General features: G+C 42.4%; 1 protein-coding gene across 2 annotated transcripts in view; it reads right to left on the bottom strand.

Annotated features, from left to right (window-relative positions):
• The window catches only part of CIT (citron rho-interacting serine/threonine kinase), a 168,929-nt gene extending 143,929 nt beyond the window's left edge, over nt 1–25,000 (bottom strand). For both annotated transcript variants that reach the window (XM_060121619.1, XM_060121618.1), the window contains exons 1-4: nt 24,905–25,000; nt 19,648–19,789; nt 11,429–11,604; nt 6,145–6,246 (exon numbers count right to left, since the gene is read on the bottom strand). In XM_060121619.1, the coding sequence (XP_059977602.1) occupies nt 6,145–6,246; nt 11,429–11,604; nt 19,648–19,789; nt 24,905–25,000 (516 nt within the window). The remainder of the gene's footprint in view (nt 1–6,144; nt 6,247–11,428; nt 11,605–19,647; nt 19,790–24,904) is intronic.
• Between the last annotated feature and the right edge of the window lie 264 nt (nt 25,001–25,264).

Raw genomic sequence — 25,264 nt, forward strand, 5'->3', positions numbered from 1 at the left:
ATTTCATTTCACCCATGAGAAAATTGAAGCCGGAAAGGCCAATGACTCCAGAGAGACCAAGCAAGGTACAGGAATAAAACAAGAACCTATATTCTAAGTAACAGCTTCCTTCTGATGGGCAGCTAGCTTGTGAAGCAACCAACACTGGTGAGTTTTGAGACATGCCTGAAAACTGCATCATCTTACCCAAGAGATCAAAACAGCACGTCTCGCTGTCACAATGATCATAAGCTGCTGTATTTCACTAAAACAAAAAACAACGAAGTTATATTTGTTAACTCTCTCCCACCCTCAACGACAGCAGAGACTGGTGATCACACAGGCCATGGGGTCATTGCCTAGAAAAAGTCCACCTCCAAATGACTCCTACATAGGAAGGGAAGTGTCCATGAAATTGCATGACTGTGGTTGAAAGCAAGACAGGAAATAGAACCACAGTTGTGTTAGAAACGGTTTTAGATGTGTCAGTACAAAGGTAATGAGGAAGACCACCAGAGGTTGAGCTGGGGGCCTGGCATCTAACCCCATCTGTTACCTATGAAAGTAGCTGTTTTAACCTCTGTGCCAGACTCTAACTTATCCCCCAAATCCATTCTTCCCTTCTCCCACAGTAATAAGAATGTTAGCTGGATACAGGCCATGCAGTGAGACAGTACACACGTGTACACATGCGACGAAGGTCTGGTCAACAAGATGTGAGAGGAAGCGATGTGTCCCACTTCCACATCATCCTGCGCAGAAGGAATTTGCTTGCTCTGCCTTTCTGCTCTTTTCTCCTCCCACCCACGTGCAACACAGACATGAAATGGCCCAACTTCAAGCATGTCAAAAAGGACAACATTCTAAAGCACAGGAAGCCACAGGAGGGAATCATCACATATGACAGGGTTGCCCCACCCTGCTGGGGGTCTCTCTGCTACATGACCTTAGGCTATACCTTAACTAATACACCCATGTGTGCAACTGGGGGAAAAGACTTTGGGAATGAACAGAGGGAAGCTGATGTAAGGTCCCAGAAGGGAAAGTAGACTCGTGAGGCAGTAACAGCAGAGCACGGGCAGACTGAAAAGACCCACAGAATGAAAAGTATCAGCACAAAGCCAGGAAGCTTTATGAAGCTCACAAAGAATTTAGCTACAACAATGCTACAAGTGGTGAGTTGCAGAACAATGTTTTCTTTGTAGAGATCAGCTCCTTCATGGAAGGACCCTGGGGAAGGCATCTGTTAAACAGAACTGAACAGATTTCATCATGAACCAGATCAACAAAGTACTACTTCCGTGGGCCACCTGACAGAATACACGACTCGCCTTGTTATATGGAACCAGACGTCGACGGCCTTTGCTATGATTTTCTGTAGCAAAAACTGGAAAGCCACACTCATTGGTATGCAACTACGAATGGGCAATTTTTAACCATCAAAACTCAAAAGGATCCAAATTCAATTTCCTTGCACTGCAATCCAAATTTTAAAAATCTCACTGGGTCTGCGTTCAATTACATACTTGGAGAGCAAAACTCACACTATTAACGTAATACAATTTCCATAATACCTTGAGTACATTTGTATGTAAATCAAATTTCTATGAAATTAATCATGCATTCATCCAATAAATATGTCTTAAGCAATAACCTGGGGAAGCTCTACTGGAAGCAAGGGAGAAATCATCGCTCTCCTGGTGGAGGGCGTAGCCTGGTGGAGACAACCGCCCCCCATTCACGAAGAGGAAGTACAGGCTGCTCTGAGCGCACAGCAGAAGGGAGCCCCTCCCACGGCGGAAGATCCGAGAAGGGTTTCTGGAGGAAGTCACATCTGTCCCAAGCCCAGAAGGAGAAATGAGAGTCAGGTAAACGTGGAAAGAGGGGAGAGTGAGGAGAAAGGTCAGAGGCAAGTTCAAAGAACCAAAGGAAGCTCAGGGTGAATGTAAAGTGAAAGGAGAGAGATGTGAGCACTGAGGCTGGAGGCATCTGAGGAAAAGGCCTCGTAAACCACACGGAAGAGTCTGGACTTCACCCAGGGGGCAGCAGGGAGTCTTGAAGGGTTTTAACAGCGCGATGGCTTGGCTGCAGTGTGGAGAAGACCTGGGGAAAGAGCAAGACAGATGGCAGGGAGAACACTTAGGAGGTTGTTGCAGGAATGCGGGCAAAGGAAGATGGCGGCCTGGACTCCCACAGTAAAAACAGCACTGGAGAGAAGAGACTGCACCGAGAAATACACAGGAAATGGAATCCTATTTTTTTCATTGATTTTTTAAAAATTTTATTTATTTTTAATTGAAGTATAGTTGATTTACAGTGATTCAGGTGTACAACGGGGTGATTCAGTTCATATATATATATATATATATATGTTCTTTTTCAGATTCTTTTCCATTATGTTATTACGAGATATTGAATATAGTTCCCTGTGCTATACAATAGGTCCTCGTTGTTTATCTATTTTATACATAGTATTGTGTATCTGTTAATCCTAAATTCCCAATTTATCCCTCCTCCCCTTTCCCCTTTGGTAACCATAACTTTGTTTTCTAAGTTCGTGAGTCTGTTTCTGTTTTGTAAATAAGTTCATTTGTACCATTTTTTTAGATTCCACAAATAAGCGATATCATATGGTATTTGTCTTTCTCTGTCTGACTTACTGCACTTAGTGTGATAATCTCTAGGTCCATCCATGTTGCTGCAAGTGGAATTATTTCATTCTTTTTTATGGCTGAGTAACATTCCATTGTACATAGGTACTGCATCTTCTTTATCCATACCTCTGTCAGTGGACATTTAGGTTGCTTCCATGTCCTGGTTATTGTAAATAGTGCTGCTATGTCATTGATTTTAAATGTATCTTTGGGGACTTCCCTGGTGGTGCAGTGGTTAAGAGTCCACCTGCCAATGCAGGGGACACGGGTTCTATCCCTAGTCCAGGAAGATCCCACATACCGTGGAGCAACTAAGCCCATATGCCACAACTACTGAGCCTACACCCTAGAGCCCACGAGCCACAACTACTGAGCCTGTGCACAACTACTGAGCCCATGTGCTGCAACTACTGAAGCCCGCGTGCCTAGCGCCTGTGCTCCGCAACAAGAGAAGCCACCGCAATGAGAAGCCCACACACCACAACGAAGAGCAGCCCCCGCTCACCACAACTAGAGAAAGCCCACATGCAGCAACAAAGACCCAACGCAGCCAAAAATAAAAATAACATCAATCATATTAAAAATAAAGAACGAAAGAATATATCTTCAATTAAGCAACAACTGCATTACGAATTAATTTAACTGCCAGGGGAGTTTACTACGATTTGTATGTTTCCCCAAACCTCAAAGGTTTAACCATCTAGAGGCACAGTGGAATTCCAGTATGTTATAACACAAATACAGACGTCCAGTGCCCTTATCTTGCCACAGGCAGAATGTGTCTCCAGATTCAGAAATGCTCAGATTTTAGGACGGCACAATGTTGCATATGCTTTGTATTATGCAACACCCTCAGGTAGGGCCTGGGATATCACCCTGTAATCAAACATATTCATAACTTGCAGCAAAATGAATGAACAGTCACTCTAAAGGGAATAAGAGTTCGGGTCAGGTTTTGCTACAAAGCTCAAGTCAGGTCTTGCTGCCAAATAAGTAATAAAATAACTTGAGGTTTTCCAGAGTACGGGGTATTTCAGAATTGCAGACAAGAGACGGTGGATCTATCATCATACCTTAATTCCTATGCTAAGTTTGGATTTTTCATATGAAAACGGTACCCTTAGCAAGCATTTTATTCCAAAGTACTGGAAAAGAGAATGCAGGCAAGGAAATAATTACAAGACCCCACTGGTAACACCCAACTGAGCTACTTAAGAAGGGTATAAAAACCTCCTTGCAGCCAGGCATCAAGGTGCTGAGGCAACCAGAATGCAAGAAAACACTCGTTTTGAGAACAGTCCCATTTCCCAAGATGGTGGGTGGAAAAACTGAGAAGACCATCCTAAGCTAAGGATGCCAATGCCAGTGTCAAGATCCAGAGGGAAGCCCCACAGCCCAAAGACCCAAAACAGGAAGCCCCCTGCAGATGGAAGCCTGTCCTAGCAGAGGAACGGCAGATATTCCCCATCTACAAGGTATTCCAGAAAAGTTATATCCAAGCAGAAGTCCACAGCAGTCAAATCCACAATTGAGAAAAAGAAAGAGACGGTTCTTACCACTGTGACAAGGCCAATTGGTATGGATAAAAAGGGTGACACTGAAGAGTTTAAACTTCTCAAAATGCCCAAATATCACCCTCCCAGAGATATGCTTTGCAAACTGTTGAGCCGTGGGGGAAAAAACCCAACTATAATCAACATGAAAACAACTACGAGTGTCGCTCCTAGGGCCCCGCTGACCATTCTCACTGGCCACCCCAGAGACAAGCAGAGGGTGGTTTCCCTGCAAGAACTGAGCAGGAGCTTGCCGCTTGGGACTGGACCACTAGCCCTCATTCATCTGAGTTCCTTTACGCAGGACACTCAGAATCTGCCATCACCTCTACCAAAACTGACCATGATGGTGTGAAAGTCCCAAAGCATCTCAACAGTGCTACTTTTATGAAGAAGAAGCTGCATGAGATTGGACATCAAAAAGGTTGAGCTCTTCGACTCAGAGGAAGAGAACGATAAGATTCCAGAGCAGAGCAAAAGGCAGACCAGAAAACTGTGGAGTCTCAACTTCTGCCAAAAATCAGAGCCCTTCCTAGCTCCAGGATGGCCTGTGTGCTGTGTGGCCTCAAAAACTAACATTATGCTCACACGCTGGTGTGCTATATCATTTGCAGGGCTCCAGTTAAAATGTCCAAAACAACAACAAACAAAGAGCCTGCTGTGTCAAGGTAACTGCTTTTCTGAAGGCTAACGAATAAATCTGTTAATACGCCCAAATACAAGGCACTCCGCAAGACACAGAGAGCACAAGACAAATATCATGTATGCAACAAATGTCCTAGAACACCAGTGAGCCTAGAAACACACCAAGGTCATTAGTAAAGGAAAGGGTTCCAAGCCCCAGGTGTCAAGGAAGAAAAGCTTCCAAGACAATATTCAAGGAAAGGAAGTTTCAGGACACAGAGACCACAGGTGTGCTGTTGATTCTGAAGGAGCACTTGGTCAGCGCAAGGCCGGTCTCCCAGTGCATCTGTGTGAGAATGTCCTTGCTCAGAAGGCTGGGTAGGGCCAGGGACCAAGGCAAATAAACTGTTTATTCCAGGTCAGAAATAAATGTGTAAAGTCCCCCCAAAATGCCCAGTGGAGGTTCAAGACAAATAGGAATCCGTCTCTCTCTTACCCTTTTCTCTGACGTGAGCTTTACAAAAGTTTATCTCCATTCAATGTAATAGGATAGTCTTGTTTTAAGGGCTGAATCAAGAACAAAAATTGTTTTTAGGATACCTTTTTAATTTTAGGAATCTAAACCCCCAAGAACCTAAACAAGGCCCCAAAATGAATTTTAGCATTCTGTAAGCTATGCTATAGGCACATCAGGAAAAACCATGGCATTGCTCGAAAGAATGAGGCAGATCTGCATGTAGTGACATGGAAAGATGTCAGGGACAAATCGTTCAACGCAAAAAGCAAGCTGAAGAGCAAAGTAGACAGTCATATACCATTTTTGTAAAACAAACTATATACATGTGTTACACGCACAGACATAGAAATATTTTTCCGCAAGGCGTGGTTAAGGGCCAGAAAGAACATACATAACCATTAATATTTGCTTCCTTGGGGAAAGGGATTAGAAAGAAAGGTAGAGCATGTTCCCTTCTATTTCATACATTTCTGCAGCATTTGCATTTTCTTATAATAACTATGCATTATCTCAATTTTTTTAATTTAAAGCAAGATTCTGTTAAAGGAAACAGCAGACTATTTCCAAATAAATGACTTCTCCTTATTGCTCTGTGAGCCACAGCTACAATATCCAGCAATAAATGAAGCTCTTTCTAAATGGGTTAGTTCTTCATATTTAAGACAAGAAGAACAGGAAGACACCTGAAAGTCAGGAAAGCATGAGAAAGAATGAGACGTGTTGTGGGCCACGTGGGCAAGAACCACATTGAATTCCACAGCTGTACTATCTGATTATTGCAACACCAGACTAATTCTAGAGAGATGGAAAGACTCACCAGATAAAGATTATTTTTGTCCTGAAAGGCATACTGCAACCGGGGGATCCAAGGGCTTGTGTTCTGAGATAATATGTTCTGTTCTTCCTCAAAATATGAAACCTAGGGGGAAAAGAAACTGTTTAGACAATTATAAAGAACTAAGTGTGATGGGGAAAATGCCCTTTGCTTAAACTGGTAATTCTAGTTTTGTTTTGTTTTAAAAAAGCCATCACTTAGCCCAACATTCCACAAATCTCATCCTTCTGCCTACTTTGCTCACCATTTTGCCAGATCCATGTGTCCAATTATTTACTTAATGTATTTCTTTAAAGTCAACTCACTACTTTTAAATCTAAATCTCTTTCTCTTTACCTTCCCTTCCTGAGCAATTCAGTCCTAAAGCCATCAGATGGAGAAAAAACACCAGGTAAGCATCCATGACAGGTGGCAAGGAGAGCCATGGTGGCCCAGAACAGGGTGACTGGTCCAAGCAAGGTGAGGAAGGTCATCACATGTAGGGATGGCCTAGAGCAGGGCATCTGAACCTACCGAGGGGGAAGCAGCAAACACAGTAGATTGGATGGACACAGGTGCATAAAATAAGTGAAAAATATTAAGGGTGATATCAGAGAAGAGAGTTACAAACATGGAAAGTGTGAAAATTACAATGAACCTTGTGAAGCTGGACTGGACTTGGAAGTGTCGATGTGAACACATGGTTTTCAACATATAGAGATAGATACAGAAATAAACAGAGATGTAAATGTGTGTGTGTCTGTGTGTGTGAAGGTAGGTATACTGCATACATGTACATGTATTCCCTGGCTTTGTCCACTGAAAGGCGTCTGGGAGCAATGACATCCCAATAGCAATCAGAACACCTAGTGCCCAGATCGTGGCCTCTAAATACCATTTTCCACTTAAAAACAAAAACAAAACAAAACAAAAAGAGGTCCTTGGAGAAATGACTGATTGCAGGTCTGGGGCAGGTAAAGTAAAAGTGTAAGAGCCTGAACATCTTGCTGTATCAGAAAGCAACACAGAACTCAAAGATGGGGAATATGTCAAAAGGACACAAAAGCCAACCTGAAGAGATTCTTTTTTTTTAATTTAATTTTATTTATTTATTATACAGCAGGTTCTTACTAGTTATCTATTTTATACATATTCGTGTATACATGTCAATCCCAATCTCCCAATTCATCCCACCCCACCCCACTTTCCCCCTGTGGTATCCATACATTTGTTCTCTACATCTGTGTCTCTATTTCTGCCTTGCTAACCGGTTCATCTGTACCATTTTTCTAGATTCCACATGTATGTGCTAATATACGATATTTGTTTTTCTCTTTCTGACTTACTTCACTCTGTATGACAGTCTCTAGGTCCATCCAAGTCTCTACAAATGACCCAATGTTGTTCCTTTTTATGGCTGAGTAATACTCCATTGTATATATGTACCACATATTCTTTATCCATTAGTCTGTCGATGGGCATTTAGGTTGCTTCCATGACCTGGCTATTGTAAATAGTGCTGCAATGAACATTGGGATGCATGTGTCTTTTTGAATTACGGTTTTCCCTGGGTATATGCCCAGAAGTGGGATTGCTGGATCATATGGTAATTCTATTTTTAGTTTTTTAAGGAACCTCCATACTGTTCTCCATGGTGGCTGTATAAATTTACATTCCCACCAACAGTGCAAGATGGTTCCCTTTTCTCTCATTGGCCAACTTGGGGACAATTTGAGTATAAAAATATATTATGACAGGAATGGATTGTAACTCACTGACAGGAAAATGCAAGTCCATACAGATATAAATAAATTCATGGATTGAAAGTTTTATGAGAAACAGGTATTTCCATAGTTTGAAAGTATCTCCTTCCAAAATATACGTATGTAATTACAAAGAGGAAAGGAGTTAACTCCACAGTGGAGAAGTGTGGCAGATACCAAAGTGACATCCTCAGGAATGTGACAAACTGAAATTGAGACTCACCTGTTGGGATGCAATGAGAGGAACAGAGCATTCTGTCTGTGATAATCCTGCCTGAACCTGAATCTCAGCATGAGCAACATCAGACAAATCTAAATTTTACAAAATAACTGGCCTACAATCTTCAGAGTCGCCAAGGTCATCAGAGTCCGGGAGAAATGAAGGGACTGTTCCAGCCTGAAAAGACTAGAGGGACAGGACAACTAAATGCCACGTGGGATCCTGAAGTGAATCCTTTTGTTCTAAAAGACCATGGAACAAACTGGTGAACCCTGAGTGGGGCCTGAGGATTAGATGGTGGTAATTTTATCATGGTTGATTTCCTGATTTTGATGGTTGTGTTGTCATTCATGGGAAAACCGTCCTTATTATAGGAAATGTACTCTGAAGTACCTGGAGATAATGGGGCATCGGGTTGGTGAGTGATTTTCAAATGGTTCAGGAAAAGGAAGTTGTTGATACTATATGTGATAGTTTTGTGTGTCAACTTGGCTAGGCTCTAGCACCCAGTCATTCAAGCCAACACTAATCTAGGTGTTGCCGTGAGGCTGTTGTGCAGGCGGTGGTTAATTTAGTAAAGGAGGTTATCCTTGATAATTTGGGTGTGCCTCATCCAATCAGCTGAAAGGTCTTAAGAACAAAACTGAGGCTTCCCTGAGAAAGAAGAAATTCTGCCTCAAGACTGCATCACCAGCTTCTGCCCGAAAGCTTCCAGTCTCTTGACCTGTCCTACAGATTTCAGCCTTCCTAGTGCCCACAGTCAGGTAAGTCATACACATATGCGTATGTATGTATAGTCAATGTGTACATGTATGTATATTCAATGTGTACATGTATGTATAGTCAATGTGTATAGATAGCATGTATCATATATATATACTATAGAACCTTGACTGACACACTATACTTGTGACTTTTCTGTAAATTTGTGACTGTTTCCAAGTAATTTAATTTTAAATACACCTTCTTCCATTTCGTTCTAAGAGTAACATCTGTGAAAATGCCAGGTTTGGATATGCCAGTTAATATTGAACTATTAAATGTTTTAAAATAGTTCTGTCCGTGTACTGCCCAAAATCATCATGCACACCACCAGTTTAACCGCTAACACATCTGGGAAACACCAACCCAACCCCCGAAATCTACCGTGTGGGATTTGCTGATCCTTCTGTTTTCCTGGCACATAAAAAGTGTTCAGTGAAGGCTGGCTGAACAGAAGGGTCTGCACCTTCACTTGCTTATCACTGACGCCTCATCTGACCCCTGAAGCTTCTATTAAAACAAATGGTCTCTGAGGACCTCTTCCAGTTTTCATGGAGCTCTGGGCGGGGTTGCTGGCTTCTCCTAGGCGACAGGTCTTGTTCACAGGATGCTACCTCTTCTCACCTCCTCTCTGGCACTTCCTTCCCCCAACTCCCTGTGCTGACTTCTCTTCTCACACCCTTCAATTCCAAAGCCTCACCATGGCTCAGGTAAGGAATGGGTGGGTGGGGTTAATTAGCTCCCGGGTGTGTGTGATTTTTAAATCTCCCAGCCCACGCCTCACAAGGGGTCATCTCAAGTCATTCACCTGGAGGAACGCACGCCTATGTGAGTGTCTCTATCACTTGCCTGCAGTATCGTAGACACTGAATTTGCTTCCTTTGATATGCACCATTTCCCACCTGAAATATAAGCAGCACAGCCTACATCTAAGGCCTCTTCCAAGGACCTAGGAACACACCAGACACGACTGGTGCTCAGCAGGTGTGGCCTGATGACAGGTGGTTGTTAGGTGCTGGGTGGCTGAGTGGGCATCTTCCACGCCTCTCTTCCGAATGATTTGCCACATCCTGTCATTTGTCCTTTCTGTGAAGTTGCCCACATTTCATTCCTGAACGCACGCCACAGCTTTCCTGGATGCTGACAAGCAGCTTCCTGCCCTCCCCTGGGTCTCTGACTGGAGACCACACAAAGTCACTTAGGTACTCAGACCCAGATCCCAGCCGCCTTCTTCCAAAAACCTACGTGATCCCCAAATGTCTCACAAATTAAACTGTGACTCCGAAAAGCAGTTCTTGGGGAGGGTGAGTTACTATTTAATGGGTAGAGTTTCTATCTGGGATGATGAAAAAGTTCTGCAGAAGGACAGCGGTGGTGGTGGCACACTGTGAATGTACTTAATGCCACTGAACTGTACACTTAAAAATGGTTAAAATGGTAAATTTTATGTTGCATGTATTTTATCACAGTAACCAAAAAAGGGTTCTTGAGGTTTCCCACCAATCACCCCCTCCCAACTCCAATATCCTTATTTCTCCCCATCTCCCAGTCTATTCGTTCTAAACCACTTAAACAACAAAAACAAACACACACATCTGCGTAGCGTTCTAATCCTCACACCTCCAGAACGGCACACATGCCACACTTCTACCTGGTACATTCTCGTCACTTCTCTCTGTCCGGAGCCCATGCTCCCTCTCAGCACTGTGAACCTTCCCTAACTGTCTCTGGCTCACCCACACCTCTCCTCATTCTATCGTTCATGAATTTGCTAACTGCTCCCTCTTCTGTGATGCTTTAGCTCCTAAGTGCCTGCTTTACGGATCTGTGCTTTACCTCCACTTTCCAAGGCTGTTCTAAAACCCTGAAATTAACAGCCATGGAGCTTCGATTCCTCTTGCAGGCTTCCCACGGTGCTGGGTCCATTATCAGACACATGATGTGCACCTGAACATGGGTAACTAATAAACTGCTGTCTGAACACCAGGGCTGATGGTCACCTCTCTAGAAACGAGGCAAATGAATCAATACTGTCTGGAAGCAGCAGCCTTGTTTAAAAGAGAGAAAAACACCACAACAGGAAAGATAACTTCTCACCTGCTCTCCAACCAGCAACTCCCTAGCCATAGAACAATTTAATTTCTTCAGAGGCCTGTTTTAAAATCAAATACACATGCCCACAACACAAATATATAAGATGTGTACGAAAGCAAAGGCTATCTGACTCACCCCATAACATGCACATCTCTGAATCCCCAAGGGATGGTCATGAAAGATCATCTCCAATTCATTAGTGAAAAGGCCAAGTTAGTTCTGAATAATATGCAACTATAAAAGCAACTCAGGGGAGCTTGTCAGTCTTCAAAATTAGTCAATGTCAGTTCAAGAGTGTTCAGACCTTCCTGGCTGTGCCACCATAATTAACTAGAGAGGCAGAGGAAAACTGGCTCCATCCCAGATGCCAATTCAGCAGATCCTCATCTCTGCAATGAACATGCTGGTACAGAAAGGGGGAAAATGCTGTGATGTTAAACGCTCCTACCTGCTCCTGGGCCAACAAAGCCTTCTTCTTCATGACTTTCATGGCATAGATGTCCCCGGTCGCTTTCTCTCTGACCACCTGCACTTCGGCAAAGTTACCGCAACCTACCACACTTCTCCCTTCAAAGTCCTTTGCTGAAGGCTGGAGCTCCTGCAACTCAGCTACGATGTCAGAATCTGCAAAAGACGGAAGAGTGACTCCTGATCCATAACGTGCTTCAAATACGCGCATCTTTATGAAAGCGAAAAGAAAGGAAGAAAGAAGAAAGTGTTGCGATGTCTTCCCTAGCTGTCAGGAGACACTTAGTCACTTTCTCGTCGTCGTGAATAATTATAAAATCAGCATAAAAGTGTTTTCCTATGCTAAGTTAAAATTAAGGGCTCCAGAAATTCCAAAGCACAGTTTCCATGGCAGCTATGATTTGAATCCTGTAGACGTAGAAAATAGGGGAAGGAGAACGGAAATCATGCTTTTCTTCCTCTCTGGAGGCTACAGGGCAGTGTGTGATCAAAAGTTCTTACCAGCATTTAGATCAGTTTATAATGGGATGTAAGCAATGTGATCCCCATGTCAGTCGACTTTGGAGTTGACTTCCAGATCATTCCATTCTGACTACACGTGTCCTGCTCAGTTTTATCCCACTAGCCCAAGTCTTATCTCCCTTGGATCGTGTCAGTAAATACCTTCCTGGCCTTAATATGCAGCAGCACTACCAAAGAGAAAAAAAAAGCCTGAGCCCAAGGAACCAAATAGAGCCCTGACCCTGGTCCTGCAGAGCTGACGTATCACACACCTGGATGGGTTTCCAACTATCTTTTTTCTTGGCATATAGTCTATTCCTTCTCCGAGTGCAATCTCTCAGTTGGTGTCTTCATCTGCCCTGACTGCTTTAACAAAACACCACAGACCCATGGGCAAAGCGGCTTAAACAACAGGCATGCATTTCTCAAAGTCCTGGTGGCTGGGAAGGCCAGCAGACTGAGATCCTGGAGAGAATCCGCTTCCTGACTGATGGACGGCCACCTTCTCCCTGTGTCCTCATGTGGCAGAAAGAAAAGGAGCCCTCGTCCCTCTTCTTCCAGGGACACTAATTCCATCATGGGGGACCACCTTTATGAATTCATCTAAACCTAATTATCTCCCAAAGCCTTCACATGTTGGGGGATAGAGCCTTAACATATGAATTTGGGGGATTGGAGGAGGGGGCGGAACAGTGAGAGATTCTCAGTGTTTAAAGTATGGACTAAACGGGTGGCAGATTTGGAATCTAACATATATTTATTTAACAGCACTAAGTTGGGGCATCACTGGATTTGCAACAACTCTAATGGTCTAAAGAATAGAGTGGAACATAATTATTAGAGAAATGCAAGTCAAAATTACAATAAGGTATCACCTCACACCAGTCACAACTGCCATCATTAAAAAGTCTACAAATAATAACTGTTAGAGAGGGTGTGGACAAAAGGGAACCCTCTTGCACTGTTGGTGAGAATGTAAATTGGTGCAGCCGCTACGGAGAACAGTATGGAGGTTCCTCAGAAAAACTAAAAATAGAGCTACCATATGATCCAGCAATCCCACTCCTGGGCATATACCCAGACAAAATAATTCGAAAGGATACATGCACCCCTATGTTCATAGCAGCACTATTTACAATAGCTGAGACACGGAAGCAACCTAAATGGATAAAGAAGATGTGGTTTATATATATACAATGGAATACTACTCAGCCATAAGAAAGAATGAACTAATAACAACCTGCTGTATAGCACAGGGAACTCTACTCAATACTGTGTAATGGCCTATATGGGAAAAGAATCTAAAAAAAAAATAGTATATATATATATATATATATATATATATATATGTATAACTGATCCACTTCGCTGTGTACCTGAAACTAACAACACTGTAAATCAACTATACTCCAATAAAAAAATTTTTAAAAAGAATGAAATAATACCATTTGCAGCAACATAGATGGACCTAGAGATTATCATATTAAGTGAAGTAAGTCAGAAAAAGAAAGACAGATACCATATGATATCACTTATATGTGGAATCTAAAATATGATACAAATGAACATATCTACAAAACAGAAACAGACTCAAAGACATAGAGAACAGACCTGTGGTTGCCAAGGGGGAGGAGGGGTGGGAGGGATGGATTGGGAGTTTAGGATTAGCAGATGCAAACTATTATATACAGGATGGATAAACAACAAGGTCCTACTGTATAGCCCAGGGAACTATATTCAATATCCTGTGATAAATCATAATAGAAAAGAATATGAAAAAGAATATATAAGTATAACTGAATCAGTTTGCTGTACAGCAGAAATAAACAACATTGTAAATCAACTATACTTCAATAAAATATTTAAAAAAAAAAGAATAGAGCGGAACAGTTATGACTGACCAAATCCTTCAATCCTGCCTGATATAGGGAAACTGCCTCATATAGAGGGTTACACTCCTAAGCAAGACAAGAGAAACATGTAATCAAAATTATCCTGGAGAATCCCTCAGAAAGGTGCCATGGTGAAGACCAAGGGACTCTTGAAATCCCACGGGTACCCTGGAGTGATCCTCATTTCTGTGGGTGGGCACCAGATAAAGCTGGGAGCCACACTCTAGAGTTACAATCACTCAGAGAGTTGTTCACACAGCGAAAGGGACAGAATCCAACAAAGGGAAAAGCCACTTCATAACCACAGTCACTTGTCAACATATTAATGAATTAGCCGATGCAATTTTAATTGTTGTTACCCACTCCCTTTCTTTGTTGCGTGGGTGGAGTTGAATTAACTTAGCTCAAAGGCTCATACGATGAACATCACTGCACAAACCACATCTCTTACTTCAACAGTCATCCTAAAAACACCTTCTTTTGGCCCCTTGAGTAATCAGGCAAGAGGGGTGGGTGGATCCGCATGAATTCATCGTGACCGTTGGAAAACAAAAAAATAAAGAAAGAGCACTTTCAGGGAGAATTCCATGCAGAAGCAAAACTGAAAGCTGCACGATATTTTCCTTTTGCCCTGACATCACTGTGCCAAGCCCAGCCTTTCTGCCCTGCCCTCTTCCAAGTTTCTTTCAGATCTAGTACTTGAGTTTTGAATTATTAATTCCCCAAATATGCTGGCTTGAACCTGATTTCATCACTGCTCGCACACAAGGCCAGGCTCTCCTGATTCTGTTAGGCCTTGGGCCCCTGTGTTGCTTACAGCATTGTCCAACTTAATAACTCTGGGTCTGTCACTGGCAACCACCAGGCATCTCAATCACCCAGGGAGACAAAACCGCTTGCAGGCAACACCATCGCGATGCTCTCAGAATTCTGAGAAACCATTCCACATCACAATGCTGTTATCCAAAGGCTTTTGGATTTTTTTTTTCCAGTTTAAAAAATCTTGTTACAAGTTGGACTTAAATTATATATCAATTACGGATTGCTCACTGGACAATGAAAGAACATATCAGAAGTCAGTTTTCACCAGCGGACTTTCACCTGCATTGGTTTCCATCTAAATGTCCAGAAGGTCATCTCTGCTTTCGTCACTCTCCACTGTCAGCTGCTGGGTCCCCCACTTCTTAACCTCAGAACCACAGGAAGCTGTGTCCGTCATGGGGTTCATTTTGCACACGACAGATTTCATTGTGGTCCGCCCTCCAAATGTGTAAGTTGACCAAAGACACCAAGTGGCTTACTGGTTTTGGTGCCGAGGGTAGGCGCCATTGCCCAAACTTCCTCTGGGGCTTCCTGGCCTCGGCCGTGTCCTGCCAACTCCCTCCCCTGTCCGACAGGGTCAGGCTTGTGGATTATTAAGGTGAACAGGTGAGATGCTAAACTCATGTCTATGACTGTGGAAAAAATAACCCTTCACAACTTCTCTCCCTACCAGCAACTTCTGTGACTTCAAAACCACAGCGACCCTTCATCCCTGCCCACTCTGAGCCCAGTGCAGACTGAATATTGAGGGGAGGTAAAGACCCAAAGCATGGAATGAAAATGCAGTCAAAGAAGGACCTTGTCAGATATATATTTGGACCCAGGAGGCAAAAGCCACCACAGATGAGTGCACTGCTTCCTTTTTTGAAACTCAGTATTGTGACACTTCAATCTCTAGGAATTCATCCTTCACAGAAATGCTCCAAAGACATACATATCAAGATACTTATGATAAGCGCTGTTTGTTACAGGAAAAAAATCAGAAACAACCTAGAGGTCCGTTAGTAGGAAAGGGGAAACAGCCTAAGAGTCCACCCACATAAAAGAATATTAGGCACATGTTTAAAAGAATTCAGCAGCTCGACCTCCACTAGAGTCTATGTTCTTCAAGAACAAGGATTTTTTCTGTTTTGATCACTACTGTAAACCCAGTACCCAAAACAGAAGCTGACACATAGCGAGTGTTCCGTAAATACCTGTCGAGTAAATATTTTGCTAGGTGAGCAAACCTAGTGGCGAAAGCATTATAAACATATGAGCCATTTTGCATAAAATTAAAACACAGTAATGTTAGAACATGCAATGGAAAAGGGTTCATTGCTCAAGCTAGTGGATTGGTATGTGGGGGCTCACGACACTCGTCTCTTCACCTTTAGGTATGTTTGAACATTTCATAATAAATATTTATAAGGACAAAAGAAAAACTGCAGTACTACACACCAAATCGTTAACAGTGGTTATCTTAGGAAAAATTTTGAGGGATTTTCTCCCACTCTGACCTTTTATATTTAACTTTGTATTTTTAAAATATTTTTATTGAAATACAGTTAATTTACAATGTTGTGTTAGTTTCAGGTGTACAGCAAAGTGACTAGCTATGCACATATATTCTTTTTTAGATTCTTTTCCATTATATGTTATTACAAGATATTGAATATAGTTCCCTGTGCTATACAGTAGGTCCTTGTTAGTTACCTATTTTATATATAGCAGTGTGTATATGTTAATCTCAAACTCCTAATTTATCCCTCCCCTCTCCTTTGGTAACCATAGATTTGTTTTCTATGTCTGTAAGTCTATTTCTGCTTTGTAAATAAGTTCATTTGTATCATTTTTTTTAGATTCCACATATACATGATATCATGATATTTGTCTTTCTCTGTCATACTTCACTTAGTATGATAATCTCTAGGTCCATCCACGTTGCTGCAAATAATTACTTTGTATCATGTTTGCAATGGGGGGGGGGCTTCTTAAAGTTACATTTTGCCCAAAGTACTAAGTTGTGAACATATGCTTGCCTGCAGCGAACCTAGTTAAGAGGGTAGAATTTCAGCTACTGTCAGATCACCAAGAACAGCCCAACTTTAACCATTATCAACACTTTGTCTGCATGTTTTAATATCACGCTTTAATATCACAAAATATGTGATATACTACTTAAGATTTTGCTACTTATTCTGTTCATCAGCAATAGTCAGTCAACCAATATTTATTAAAACCTTCTGTGAACCAGACACTGTTTTAGGCACTGGGGCTAGAATAACAATTAAGAAACAAAAAGCCCTTCCCTGGTTCCCAGATGCCAGCTCCCTGCCCTCTCTTGGCCCAAGCTAGGGGCACTGCTTCAGGGCTGTATTATTCTGTCTCACTTCCTCCAACAGTCCCTGAAGAAAATCTCCATCTCTATGGCAAGACTCGAGAAACGTATGCAGTAAGAGCTGTTGGACCCTTCTTCCCATGGAGAAATGAAGCTTACATTCCAAAACAGAAAATCAAAGGGGGGAAAAGAGCATACTAATGCAATCACCCTTTTCCAGTCATAGTCTCTCAACCATACACTCCAGGAAGCCTCTTTAAAAATATGAAACAGCTCCCTGGAAGAGGATTCTATTAGAAAAATCTATGTTTCACTAAGTCTAGTCCCCTGATCACTGAATGAGTCTAGAAGATCCACTGCTTTAAAGGAACCGGAGGGCAATCTCAAGACTAAAGAAGGTGCATGTTGATAGCTCAGTAAATTAGTCTGTCACATAATTCCTTCCCCTCCCACTCCCTATTTGAGAATTTAAATATTCCACAAAATAAGGTGGGAGCTTATTCAAACAAACACAGAATCATGAACAAATACGCCAAGTACATTTTTAAGTTAAAGGTACACAATATATTAAACATTGAGGTTTATGGTTATCATTATTGGGTAACATTTATTGATTGTTTCTACGTGCCAGGCAACATGATAAGCCTGGACTGTGCACTAACTCATTCAATCCCTATTGATGAGATAATGCGTTTTCCCCTTTTTTGCAGATGAGGGCACTGAGAACACACAGGGTACCAATGGTCACTTAGTAATACATTGGTTTAATCCACTCAAAACTTCCAGGTCCTTTGGGCAATGTATATCCCCCTTTCCATGAGGTCCTGGTTATCACAGTGCCCTGGACCCCTGGGCACCTAAATGAGGCCAATCACAGTACTTCACACCCTGGCCCAGTGACTGGTCAAGGGGTGGGCAAGTGACCCAAAGCAGAGCCAATGAGAATCTTCCCTGGGATTGCATGAACATAGACAGTGGAAGATACACATAGTTCCCCGGCACGTGGAATCTGTGGGGCCCTATGCCTCACTGCAAACAGTGGAATGCAGCCAAAGAGATTCTACGTCCCTTCCAGGCCTGAGCCCAAAAAAGGCCTGGCAGCTCCCGCTTTTGGAAACCCTGAGTTGCCATGGAGGAGGTCTAGACATCTCTGCTAGAGTGTAGACCAGGGGTCAGCAGCTTTTTCTTAAAGGGCCAGACAGTAAATATTTTAGGCTTTGGAGGCCATATGGTCACGTCTACTCAAATGCCTTGTGATGTGACAGCAGCCCTAGGGAACAGGCGTGGCTGTATTCCAGCAGAACTTTGTTTACAAAGCAGGCATCCCAGGCTGTAGTTGGCCAACCCTTCATGGAGAGACCACACAGAAGAGCCGTATGGAGAGGAAGAGGCCCTGAGATTTCATGGCGAGAGAGAAAGGCCCGCTAGTCCCAGAGTTCTGGGTGGTGGGGGGCTGCCCCGTGCATTGTAGGATGTTTAGCAGCATCTCCGGGCTCCACTCATTAGCTGCCATGAGCCCCCTCCCCGCCAGCTGTGACAACCAAAACTGTCTCCAGATACTGCCAAATGTCCCTGGGAGGCAAAATCACCGCTGGTCGAAAAACACTGGGGTCACGTGAAAAAATACGAAACTGGGGAACCAGCAGTCAACTTCCCCACCACGTGGAAGTCAAGGAGAGTCGAGAACAGGGTGCATTCGTGGACTTCCCTGGTGGTCCAGTGGCTAAGACTCCACGCTCCCAAATGTAGGGGGCCCGAGTTCGATCCCTGGTCAGGGAACTATATCCCACATGCTGCAACTAAGACCCAGTGCAGCCAAATAAATAAATAAATACTTTAAAATAAATAAATAAAACACAACAACAAGGTGCGGGCAGGGCCGATTCATGACTTTCACAGTCCCTAGGCACTTTTGCCTTCGTCAGTCCCTTGCTCCATAAAAAATATATTTTATATAAATATATATATTTTTTATGACTGCATTGGTATAAAGATGAATATAATCCAGAATCATTAAACATTATTAGCATACCCATATTTTCTTATGATTTTAAAATAAATTAAATTAAACTAATTACAATAAATTCAATTTATTAAAATTAAATACTGTGGGCGCTAAGCACTGTGCTTATAATGCTTAATGAATAATCAGCTTTAAGTGAGTGTAAAGATGGAGCCAGAGGATGTTATTTAAGTCCTTGGAACCAGCCATGCCTAAAAGTTGACCCATCCCTGGACTATCAATTTCATGAGCCAAAAAAAATTCATTTTTTGGGATAAACAACAAAGTCCAACTGCATAGCACAGGGAACTATATTCAATATTCTGTGATAAACCATAATGAAAAACAATATATATAACTGAATCACTTTGCTGTACAGCAGAAATCAACACAATGTTGTACATCAACTATACTTCAATAAAATAAAAAAAATTTTTTAATTCACTTTTTGGCCTAAGCTAGTTTGAGTTGAGTTTCTGTCACTTGCAACCAAGACTTATTCGGTCTCCCAGAGACAGAAGGTGGAAGCTGACCTTGAAGGTGAGTCCGTCTAAAGCAGACTTCCCACCCACTCCCACTGACCACAAACGCATCCCGCCCCTGGCATCCTTCTAGTTCTCTATAAGCAGGACAGTTTTCAAGAAAAAGTTGCCCACACTTACACTTCTGGACAAAGTTGCTCACGTGCTTAATCTTCATCAGAGCAGGCTGACTGCATTCTTTAAAGAGAACAAAGAGGGCATCTAATATCCCTTCTCGGGAAAGAGGAGACATCTGCTGTTGAGTCATGAAGGGTGGTTTCCCCTAAAAACAGCAAACAGCAGATGGAGACACTGTCAATAATGAAAAGCTTTGATCAATAACATCCACGCAGAGTAAATTGCAAGCTACCAACTCGACTAACTGCTCACGACACACAGTAACAACATAATTCGGTGGCCTCGTTCTTTAAAGCAACATCCATTGACAGTCATTAAGTTATCATTTGGACATTCCATCACCGTGGGCTTCTTCCTCCAGCACCTCGGGAGAAAAACTTCACCAGCATGCCAAGAGTAAGAAAAGGTCCTTCTTTCTTAATGGTCTGAGGCTCGTGGGGACATTTACTCTGAACCCTGCTGGTCCTGTCACATCTCCATGTCTCTGCACTAGGACACAACGATTGCCTCTTCCTCCCTGTGTTCCCAGAGGTTTGCTGACATAACTTCGGTTTAATTCACTTGAACAATCTAGGGTTGTGTAAATGGAGTGACTGCACTAAAGCTGAATTTATTCACGATCTCGAGCAACAGCTGCAAACTGGCAAACTGCATCTAGCCCACAGACATGTTTTGTTTGGCCTGTGGTATTTAAAATAATTTGAGTTATCTGCCAATATTGAAAAATCAGGAGATTTCACACCAAAAAAAAAAGGGGGGGAGGGGAGGATTTCCGGCTTCCCGTGAGACCCTGGCAGATCTGGCAACAATGCCCCACATTCCTGCCTGGGGATGCTGAGCTGCAGCTGAGGAGCGCTGACCCTCTGGGTAGCGGATGTGGTCTGCATTTCACTGCAGACCTGACTTGCAGCTCTTCCATCTGGCTCACTTGACTCCTTTACACTGCCCGGCCCCCAAAGACATGAGTTTGTACCCCTGGTCTAGAGCAATGAATCCCATGTGCCAAGCTGTGGGCTGTGTGCAGGTCTCTCTGCAAAGCCGGCCACCAACAGTTCCTCTAACTCTGAAGGCACTTGCCACTGCACCCACCAAGAGTCGGAATCTATTTCCTCTCCTCGTGAATCTGTGCCATCGCCATGACTCACGTCAACCAACAGAACATGACATAAGGGATCATGTGCCAGTTCAAGGTGGAGCCCTTAAGAAGTCTGGCAGCTTCTACATTTGCTTTTTTGGGGAAGCCATCCACCAAGTCAAGAAGCTTGGGCTAGACCAGGGGTCAGCCAAATCTGGCCCACTGCGTGTTTTTATAAATAAAGTTTTATTGGAACACAGCCATACCTATTAATTTACACATCATCTATGGCTGCTTCTGTGCTACAATGACAGAGTTGACTAGTTGCAGCAGAGACCGTAAGGCCCATGACATCTAAAATACTTATTATCCACAGAAAAAAATTACAAGCCCCAGGTTAGACTGACTGAATAATGAAAGACCTTTGGAGAAGAGAGGTCAGTAGAACCCTGAGGCTCCCCAGCCAGCAGTTGGCACCCAAATGTTCCAGTCCCAGCCAAGCTCCCAACTCAATACAGCCCCATGAGTGACCCCAGCAGAAGAACCACCTAGCTGAATGCAGCCAACCCACAGAATCATAAGACAAAATAAATCACTGTTGTTTTAAACTTTGTGAGTGGTTTGTTACACAGCACTGGATAACAGAAACAGATTGGCTACATCTGAATCACTTGGAGAACTGGAGCACTTAAAAAACAAAAAAAAAAACAGATTCTCAGGTTCCACCCCAACCTACTGAATTCCAATTTCCCAGTTTGTAGCTTAGAATATGTTTAGTAACAAGTCCTCTCTAGAGAGTCAGACCTCAGCCAGGTTTGTGAAGCACTGGGTCACAAAAGGTCACCCTTCTGTCACTTTAGAGTTCTGCCACTAACTGGGAAACTAAGATTCTTTGTTTCTTCTGTTCCTTAATGAGTTTAAGCAGCTGTTCCCAAATACAGTACTGAGTCTTAACAAAGTTTTCAAGTCTGCCATGAAATAAGAGAAGATGAACACCACATGATGACTCTTTTATAAAGCTACATGTATTCAAACTGTAAAATGGTCCTTTATTCTGCAATGATGTCCTTCCTCTCATGGTATTTCTTAAAATGTCCTTTCTTTATGAAATAAAGAAGATAATATGATTTTCTTTTTTCTGTGTGTTTTTTACATTCCTTACTTGGCAAAATAGAAAGTTGGCAAACCTAGGTCAGCCCAGCAAATTTGCAAAATTTTGCTGGCTCGAAAATTTCAAAGTCTGCCAACCACTGACCTAGAGCTTGTGGGGAAGTTCTGTTAAGTAGAAACTGAGACCCTGTCTAAAGTACTTACCTAAATGGAAAACAAAACCGCTACTCTCTATCCAAACCTCATTAAAAGGGCGCTGGGATAGGGATAGAGTAGGGTAATTAAATAGTTTAGAAATCCCACTAGGGGATTAAGGACAGCGAGGGAATTTTAAGGGAGTCTGGGAGACTGTTATAAGCTAATGACCACTCAAGAAAAGAATCCAATAACCTAGCAACAGCCTATACTACCTTGAAGGAAGACCAGGTGCATCCAAGTACCAAGTACACTAAAGCCACAAGTCCTGATAGCTAAAACACAAGACAATAGATATGGGCTCTGAATCTTTTTACACGAAGTCAGGAAGTTAATGGTCCTTGAAGAGCAGCATTTCTGCATGTAGCCAAGACAGAAATATAGGTAAAAGGAGAAAGAAACTAGGTGAAAGGGGACATTATATTGAAACCTGAGATGAATTACCATATTTTAGTATATGTTACCACTCTCCTGCTAATATACATGATTTAAGTAGCACCATGACAGTCCCGGTTAGACCATATAGGGTCAAAGGAAGAACTAATGATATAAGCCTTGATGTCTGCCCAAAAATGAGAAAAAAGGTGGTCTTCTCCCCTCCCCACGTTTTCTTTGACTATAAAAACGTAGCCCCTCTTTGCTCTCGGGGCTGCATTCCCTTGTTGGCTGTTTGTATCTCTCACAAGCATCCTATGCTAAGAAACTCACTCTTTGCCTTTTCTGTGCTGAGACAAGAGAACCTGAGCTTCAGTAAGTCCTGACACCAGGTGAGTGGTTTCAATTAAAGGACAGTGGGTTCAAGTCCCCTCCTAAGTCAGGGATCGTGGGTTCAAGTCCAATCTGAGTTTTGGCTGTGTTCAAGTCCCATCCAAGAAGGAATGAGTTTCAGCTGGAAGGGGGAAAAACAGTATCCTTACCTGTTTATATTAAGGCGAATGTTAGGGTTACGCTACACTTGCAAATAACAGCTTTCCTGGGGGCCGGGTGGAACTCATTAGTTTAAAAAAAAATGATGAATTAGGGGTTTATCCACAATCCTTGCTGTTAAAATGACATTTAAGTACAAGACACACTTAATAAACTCTGACATACTCTGGCGGTATTGCCCAGCAGTTACATACCCACAGAACAAAAACTGGGCATGGCTTTGCCATTTACAAGCTGTGTGATTCTGGGCAAGTCTTTGTCTCCCTCCACATCTGCATATGATAAGGCCTTAATAAATTCTGTCATAAGTTGAAAGTTTGGGAGTAAAACGATAAAGGGGCTAAAAAGTGGTAGCACTCAGTCAGCTGAGGTTAAAAATAGACTATTCATTAGTGAAAAATGGCTCATGACTTAAATGGTGATGGGGATGGTCCCACCTACACTTTCAATCTGTCCCCATTCTGATCTGTTTGAACATTCCCCAATACCAGTATCTTGGGAAAAATGTCCTCAAGATCGTATTAGTGTTGAAACTAATATAACATTGTAAAATACGATTACATTTAAACCAGTATAGTTGGTTTAAATGTAATAGTATTACTATTAAATACTATTAAATTTAATAGTATTACTATTAACTTACTATTAAATAGTATTACTATTTATCATCCTACAGGTATCATACAAAAATGCCTTCTTAAATATAACTACTGCTATGTGAACATAAATTTATTATTACTGGGCTTCCCTGGTGGCGCAATGGTTAAGAATCCACCTACCAATGCAGGGGACACGGATTCAAGCCCTGGTCCAGGAAGATCCCACATGCCGTGGAGCAGCTAAGCCCGTGCACCACAACTACTGAGCCTGAGCTCTAGAGCCCTTGAGCCACAACTACTAAGCCCGCGCACCTAGAGCCCGTGCTCCGCAATAAGACAAGCCAATGCAGTGAGAAGCCCGCACACCGCAACGAAGAGTAGCCCCCGCTCTACACAACTAGAGAAAAGCCCACGCGCAGCAATGAAGACCCAACACAGCCAAAAATTAAATAAATTAAAATTTTTAAAAAAGCCTATGAGAGCATGTATTAATTGGAAAGAAAAAGATCAGGAAAGACTGCTAAAAAAAATTTATTATTACTGTCACTAATACTATTTCTACACTTATTATTAATAATAGTTACCATTTATAAAGGGCTTACCAAGAGCTGGGCAAGAAACTAAGTACTTTACATGGATTATCTCATTTAATCCTCACAACTCTGTAAATTAGGTGTTATAACCTCCATTATAAAGAACAGAAAATGGGTTGAGAGAAGGCAACTGACTCGCCCAAGGTAACACAGCTAACAAGTACTGGGGCCAGGGTTCAAACCTAAATCTTCACCACTATCTGTATTGTCCCTTTGACTTACGAATACATAAGTCAAACAAGGATTTCTACATCAACGGTGTTCCACCTACATCAGAAACAAAAGAATTAGAAGTCTACGTGGAAAAAAAATCTGACAACATTAAGTTTTAATCCTTTGCGGTGATGGAAATGTTCTGTATCTTGAGAGGAAAGGGGGTTTCACAGGTGTGGTATTTATCAAAACTTTTTTTTTTTAAATCTAAACCATAAACATCCCTTGAATGAAAAAGATTTCTATATTTCTATAGGATTACAAGTATAGAAATTTCGGTCAAAAGAGTGTCTTTGTTCAATTACTTTTCTTTAATAAAAGGACAAACTTTAGTACTGAAGTCATAAAAAAAGGTCTTCCTTCCAGGGCAAGTTCAGCCACCCACTCCTGTCTGAACAATGGCTCCTTTCCAAAACTATCAGCACATATGAAACACCAAAGGGGATATTCTCCTGGATTAGCCTCAGTCCTATAACAAAAGCAAAGGTAACAAAGAGGTTCCAGGGAAACACACAGAGGTGAGCAAAGTTGGCAAGCCAGTCTCTTACCTGGAAGAAAAGATTCAACCTGGAGGCCCGGCTGGCAATGGATTCTGCAGCACCAGCGTCCGGCAGATTCCGTGCTCCATACTTGAACTTCAACATCTCCCCACTGGTGGTGAAGGGAGATAGGTTAAATGTGTTCTGCAGATTTGAGCAGGAAGGGCTTGAGAGATCCCGAGCTCCCTCAGGATATCAGGAAAGGGAGGTGAAAATCAGCCCCCACTGGGTCTTGGGATGCTCACTCTGGTGACGGAGATTAAAAATCAGATTTTTATTCAGTGTAACAGGAGTAACACTTATCTGACCTACTCTCTTAAAAGTCTGTTTATCTGCCCTCCTTAGAATGTAAGCTCCACCAGGGCAGGG

Source organism: Lagenorhynchus albirostris, chromosome 14 (assembly GCF_949774975.1).
Source record: "Lagenorhynchus albirostris chromosome 14, mLagAlb1.1, whole genome shotgun sequence".
NCBI classification, from domain to species: Eukaryota; Metazoa; Chordata; class Mammalia; order Artiodactyla; family Delphinidae; genus Lagenorhynchus; species Lagenorhynchus albirostris.